Source organism: Triticum dicoccoides, chromosome 3B (assembly GCF_002162155.2).
Source record: "Triticum dicoccoides isolate Atlit2015 ecotype Zavitan chromosome 3B, WEW_v2.0, whole genome shotgun sequence".
Taxonomy (NCBI): Eukaryota; Viridiplantae; Streptophyta; class Magnoliopsida; order Poales; family Poaceae; genus Triticum; species Triticum dicoccoides.
Window position 1 is genome coordinate 481,290,855 of NC_041385.1, and position 6,389 is coordinate 481,297,243.

The 6,389-nt window shown below is 49.8% G+C and overlaps 1 protein-coding gene across 1 annotated transcript in view; it reads right to left on the reverse strand.

Annotated features, from left to right (window-relative positions):
* The window catches only part of LOC119276647 (RNA polymerase II transcriptional coactivator KELP-like), a 3,064-nt gene extending 1,926 nt beyond the window's left edge, over nucleotides 1-1,138 (reverse strand). The window contains exons 1-2 of the mRNA XM_037557769.1: nucleotides 655-1,138; nucleotides 465-570 (exon numbers count right to left, since the gene is read on the reverse strand). Coding sequence (XP_037413666.1) covers nucleotides 465-570; nucleotides 655-1,029 — 481 coding nt within the window. The 5' untranslated portion in view covers nucleotides 1,030-1,138. The remainder of the gene's footprint in view (nucleotides 1-464; nucleotides 571-654) is intronic.
* Between the last annotated feature and the right edge of the window lie 5,251 nt (nucleotides 1,139-6,389).

Below are 6,389 nucleotides of genomic sequence, written 5' to 3' on the forward strand. Positions count from 1 at the left end.
ATTACCACCCCTTTAGTTGGAGAAGCCTTGTCACAAATACGGTACGGACCATATGCAAGAACTTATTTTAGACAGAACTATACAATACTAGCTTATAAATGTGCAAAACTCAAAACTCAACGCTGGGATACTATCCAGCACTTGCTAGTCGAATGTATTAGGCAGGCTAATGAACAGATGAACATGGCAAACAAAATGCCAATATAAAGTGTTCCAGTTTTGACATAATCTGATAGTGTGGATTTCAGGCAACTGATGCACTCTTTCCTGCAAAGACTGAAACCTGAAACAAAACACAAGCAAACCGACATTGCTGCAAGGTCGCCGTAACTAGCGGGTTTGCCATAACTGTGAATATACCAAGACCAAAGGACATTCGAACTGAGCAAAACAGATATTCAAATCTGGGATTCGAGCAGAAATCCAATCCTCGAGCTCAAGAAAAACTGTAAGATTTGCAGCACCTTTGGAGCTGGGCATTTCCTTGCCGTCCTTGATGTAGTACTCGCGGATCGACACCAGCGTTTTGCCCTTAAACTCCTGCAGCGTCACCCTCCTGTTCTTCGACAGCTGCAGACGCAAACAAATCGCACCATAAACCCTAGCCCCGGCACTAAACCCTAGCACTGTTTAGGCGAGAAAAGTTGAACTCACGCGGCAGAGGATGAGGTCTCCATTATCGTCGAACTCTTTCTTTCCTTCACCTCCCTTGTCCTCCTCCTCCTCCTCTTCTTCCCCCTCCTTCTCCTCATCCTCTTCCTGCTCTTCCTCCTCCTGACGCTGCTGTTTCTTTTTCCCCTCCTTGCGGGAGCCGCCCTTCTGCTTCTCGTCTTCTTCTTCGGCGAGGGACTTGAGGTAGTCCTCCACGAGGCGTCGCACGAAGCGCTTGTGGAGGGGGAGGTCGAGGTCGATGCCGAGGCGTTCGGCGGCGGCGGTGCGGACCTTGTACTCCGTCAGGGACTCCATGTCGGAACCCCGCAGGATCTCCAGCACCGCCGCCTCCACCTTATCCTGCGTCTTCTCGTCCATGACCACGCCCGGAGCCGCCGCCGCTTCCTTCGCCGGTTTTCCTCCTGTGCAGTTACCCTCCGTGCGCTTCGTCGATGGAGTGAATGGGGGGAGAGGAGGAGAGTAGGACTGTAGGAGGCTCCTCCGCTACGGGCCGATGTATCGGGCCGTGGATGTCAGATTCGGTTAATGAATGGGCGCCCGGTATTTTGGGCCTGTTGGGACTGGGCGCCCACCCGAGGCCCAAAATAAACTCTAATCTTTTTGCGCCTAAATAAATTCTAAAATTGTTTGCTAAAAACTTGTAAATAATTAGGGGGAAAGGCGATAAATCACCCGGCGGATCGCAGCCTCGCGTCCGCCGCTTTCTCTGCACGCAACATGCCCCATGGCCACCGCTACTATTTTTTTAAACTAGTTTGTTGTTGCAATCTTTCTCGTCACAACCACTCTATTGCAGGATCTGGATCATGTACACAAGTCGCCTCTCGTGCTCCTGCCAAGCTCTCGTTGAGCCTGCCGTCTCCCGGCACTACTTTGACTGCCCCAAACTGTCGAGTCGCCGCCAACTAGCACGTGCGCTGACGAGCTGCACGTTGTTGCGAAAGTGTGCAACCAGTAAGACTGAGCTCCCCCGTTAATCTATCGCCTCCCCGTGCTGCTCTGACCGCCGCCACCGTCGCTTGGCGCCGGAAAGCACGCCGACGAGCTTCCTCGACAAGATGCACGCAACTACCACCAGAATGCTCTCCGCAACATGTTTGATGTTGCAAAAAGTTTTCTGTAACACGAGTTCTGTTATAAAAATTACGGTGCAACACATCCTCTACTGGAAATATTTTCTACAACATTATCTTAGTTGCAAAGATTTTTCAGAAGAAAAATAAACGCTTTTGTGGTGATTGCAACAGGCATCTTGTTGCAGAAGGCCTTTTGCAACACCATTCTTGTTTGCAAAGGGGTGATTGTGTACATGGGTAGATCGAACGGCCATTAACGTGTCCGTTTAATGGTCGGTGGTGAATATTTTCTTAGTCTCAGTCGTTGGCCGATGCGTAGTGTCGTCTCTGTAACACCGGTAGTCAAGCTACAGTAATCATACATTGATGGTGCCTTGTTATCGCAGTTAATTTTCTTAACCTCACTTTGATTGAAACCAAATTCAAATCCAAATTTTAAAATAAAGTAAAAATAATATTTATTCCAACAACAAAACAAAATTGTTCAAATTATTCTATAATTCACTCTGATTAGTTGTCATGTAGAAACTAACTCCTTTTGACTCACAAATAAATTCCAAGCAAATTAATAAATGTCCAACAGCAAATAAAATGACCTTCTCAGAATAAACAATTACTTATTTAACTCCAGTTGCCTCCAAACATTGTGGGTATGCTCAAAATAATACCTAGTATTTATGTGACAAATTTCATCTACAACAAAATTCATTTAGTTCGAACTTCAAACAGAAACAGAGGAGAAATGCAAAACAGTAGTAGAATAAGAAGATTGGATATGGCACTGTGCACTTTGGCCCATTTAGCAACAGGAGCTAGGCCAGCCCAATTCCCCCTCTCCTTCTAAACTTTGTTCACTGAAGAGAGGTGTGACAGCCATCCACGGCCATGGTCGTGCCTTGGCGTGCGTGGCGGCCATCCGTGCCTCCCCTCGACCTATAAGGCGTCCTCCCGAAACCCTAGCCCTCTCTCATCCGATTCCCTGTTTCCCCATCGCGCCCCTCCCCATCTGCTCGAAATCGAGCTCAAAGGCTCGTGCGGTGACCGTGCTCGTCGTCACTGTTGCCGTGGCCACCGCCGTCGCAGGAGAAGGAGTCCAGGAGATCCGTCGTTGTCAGCTTCGTCCGTCCCGGGCACCAGCTCAAGCCAGAGCGGCCCGTGCACACGCCATCGCCGTCGTCTTCGTCACGTACATCACCGACCGCCGTCGTCGATTTCCACCGCTTCGGTCTACCCCCGGCCTCCTCGACCGGGCCCCCGAGCTCGTTGTGAGCTCCTCTCCCGGATACCCTCTCCCCCTGCTTCGATATGTCGTTGTTGAGGTCGTCCCCGCGCTCGGCCGCCATGGCCGGAGCTCGCTCCGCGCATGCTCGCCCGCGGCCCTGACCACGCCCGTTTCCCCGCTCACCCCAGCGCGCGATCGCCTCGCCTCCTGCTGCTCGCTACTGCTTTTGCCGCGCCCCGCCTCCGCTTCTCACCGCGCTGGCCGCCGGCGCTCCTCTGTGAGCGACCGCGCGAGCGAGCCCAGCCGTGGTCGGCTTGTGCCTCTGCCGCTAGGGCCTGGCCGCTAACTATCTAGTTAGCCCCCCTAACCCCCAGTTAATTAGTTAGGTCCATTAATCTAATCACCTAAATAATTTAACTGTTAGACACTGACTGGTGGACCCTCATCTAGGTAACTAAAGTAAATAAAACTCTTTTAAATGTGTATGTATGACACAGGGGTCCCACTGGCCGCATTGACTAGTCAAACTGCTGACTGGGATAACCCAGTCAATGACATGCGGGTCCCCTGGTCCCTTTGACTAGTCAACAGTCTCAGTTGACTGCTGACTGAGCAGTCAACTTGACCCCAACTGTCAGCCTCTAACAATTCTACTGGGTACACTTCAATGTGTACTCATAGCAAATTGCTATTTAATTTTCAATTAATAATAATTTCAAAAATGAATAAAACTTTGGAAAATCATATAAAATAAACCATAACTCGGATGAAAAAACTTTGTACATGAAAGTTGCTCAAAACGACGAGACGAATCCGGATACGCAACCCGTTCGTCTGCCACACATCCCTAGCATAGCAAACTCACAACTTTCTCCTTCCGGTTCATCTGTCCGAAAACGCGAAACACCGGGAATACTTTCCGGATGTTTCCCCCCTTCGCTGGTATCACCTACTACCGCGTTAGGGCATACCTAGCACCGCGCATTGCCTCGTTATGTTTTGTGATGCTTTGTTTGCTCCGTATTTACTGTTTCTTCCCCCCTCTTCTTCTCCAGTAGACCTCGAGACCGGCGCTGATGCCACCGAGTACGACTACGTCACCGACGACCCTTCTTCCTGTACAACAGAGCTTCCAGACAAGCCCCCCCTTTGATCACCAGATATCGCCTATTCTACCCTCTACTGCTTGCATGAGAGTAGTGTAGCATGTTACTGTTTCGATTAATCCTATTCTGTTGCATAGCCTGTCATTGTTGCTACATCTGTTGATACCTTACCTGCAATCCTAAATGCTTAGTATAGGATGCTAGTTTACCATTAGTGGCCCTACATTCTTGTCAGTCTGCCTTGCTATACTATCGGGTCGTGATCACTCGGGAGGTGATCACGGGTATATACTATACATATATACATACTATACAGATGGTGACTAAAGTCGGGTTGGCTCGTTGAGTACCCGCAAGTGATTCCGATGCGGGGGCTAGAAGGACAGGTGGCTCCATCCCGGTAGAGGTGGGCCAAGGTTCCCGACGGCCCCCGACTGTTACTTTGAGGCGGAGCGACAGGGCAGGTTGAGACCACCTAGGCGAGAGATGGGCCTGGCCTTGGTCGGCGTTCGCGGTTACTTCATAATAACACGCTTAACGAGATCTTGGTATTTGATCTGAGTCTGGCCACTGGCCTATACGCACTAACCAACTACGCGGGAACAGTTATGGGCACTCGGCGTCGTGGTATCAGCCGAAGCCTTCGTGTCGTCAGCGACTGAGCGGCGCGAGCCGGATTGGACCGTAAGCCTACTCTTGTATTAAGGGGGCTAGGTTTGCTTCCGGCCGTGTACGCAACGTGCAGGTGTGCAATGGGCGATGGGCCCAAACCCCTGCGTGCATAGGAGTTAGATCGGCGTGCTGACCTCTCTGTTGTGCCTAGGTGGGGCTGCGACGTGTTGATCTTCCGAGTCCGGGCATGACCCAGGAAAGTGTGTCCGGCCAAAGGGGATCGAGCGTGTTGGGTTATGTGGTGCACCCCTGCAGGGAAGTTTATCTATTCGAATAGCCGTGTCTCTCGGTAAAAGGACGACTCGGAGTTGTACCTTGTCCTTATGACAACTAGAACCGGATACTTAATAAAACACACCCCGACAAGTTCCACAGACAACCCGGTGATCGCCTTTCCACAGGGCGACGAGGGGAGGATCGCCGGGTAGGATTATGCTATGCGATGCTACTTGGAGGACTTCAATCTACTCTCTTCTACATGCTGCAAGACGGAGGCTCCCAGAAGCGTAGTCTTCGATAGGACTAGCTATCCCCCTCTTATTATGGCATTCTGCAGTTCAGTCCACCGATATTGCCTCTTGATAACCCGCAAGTATACGGGATCGCAACAGTTTTCGATAAGTAAGAGTGTCGAACCCAACGAGGAGCTAAAGGTAGAATAAATATTCCCTCAAGTTCTATCGACCACCGATACAACTCTACGCACACTTGACGTTCGCTTTACCTAGAACAAGTACGAAACTAGAAGTACTTTGTAGGTGTGATAGGATAGGTTTGCAAGATAATAAAGAGCACGTAAACATAAACTAGGGGCTGTTTAGATAAGGATGCAATAAAGTAAATATTAGTAGAGTGCTTTTTGTTATGAGAAAGTTATTTGTCCAAGGCAATCGATAACTAGACCGGTAATCATTGTTGCAATTCTATTTGAGGGAGAGGCATAAGCTAATATACTTTCTCTACTGGGATCATATGCACTTATGATTGGAACTCTATCAAGCGTCCACAACTACTAAAGATTCATTAAGGTAAAACCCAACCATAGCATTAAAGTATCAAGTCCCCGTTTATCCCATACGCAAACAACCTACTTACTTGGGTTTGTGTTTCAGTCACTCACGCAACCCACCATAAGCAAATCATAAACATATCGCAAACCCTACAGCGGGAATCCCTCACGCTTGCGCGACACGAAGGGCACAATAGGACAACACCAATAATAAAACTGTTGGGGAACGTAGCAGAAATTCAAAATTTTCCTACGTAACACCAAGATCTATCTATGGAGAGACCAGCAACGAGTAGAAAGGAGAGTGCATCTACATACCCTTGTAGATCGCTAAGCGGAAGCGTTCAAGTGAACGGGGTTGATGGAGTCGTACTCGTCGTGATTCAGATCACCGATGATCCTAGTGCCGAACGGACGGCACCTCCGCGTTCAACACACGTACAGCTCGACGATGTCTCCCACGCCTTGATCCAGCAAGGAGAGAGGGAGAGGTTGAGGAAGACTCCATCCAGCAGCAGCACAACGGCGTGGTGATGATGGAGGAGCGTGGCAATCCTGCAGGGCTTCGCCAAGCACCTACGGGAGAGGAGGAGGTGTCACGGGAGGGAGGGAGGCGCCAAGGGCTCAGGTAT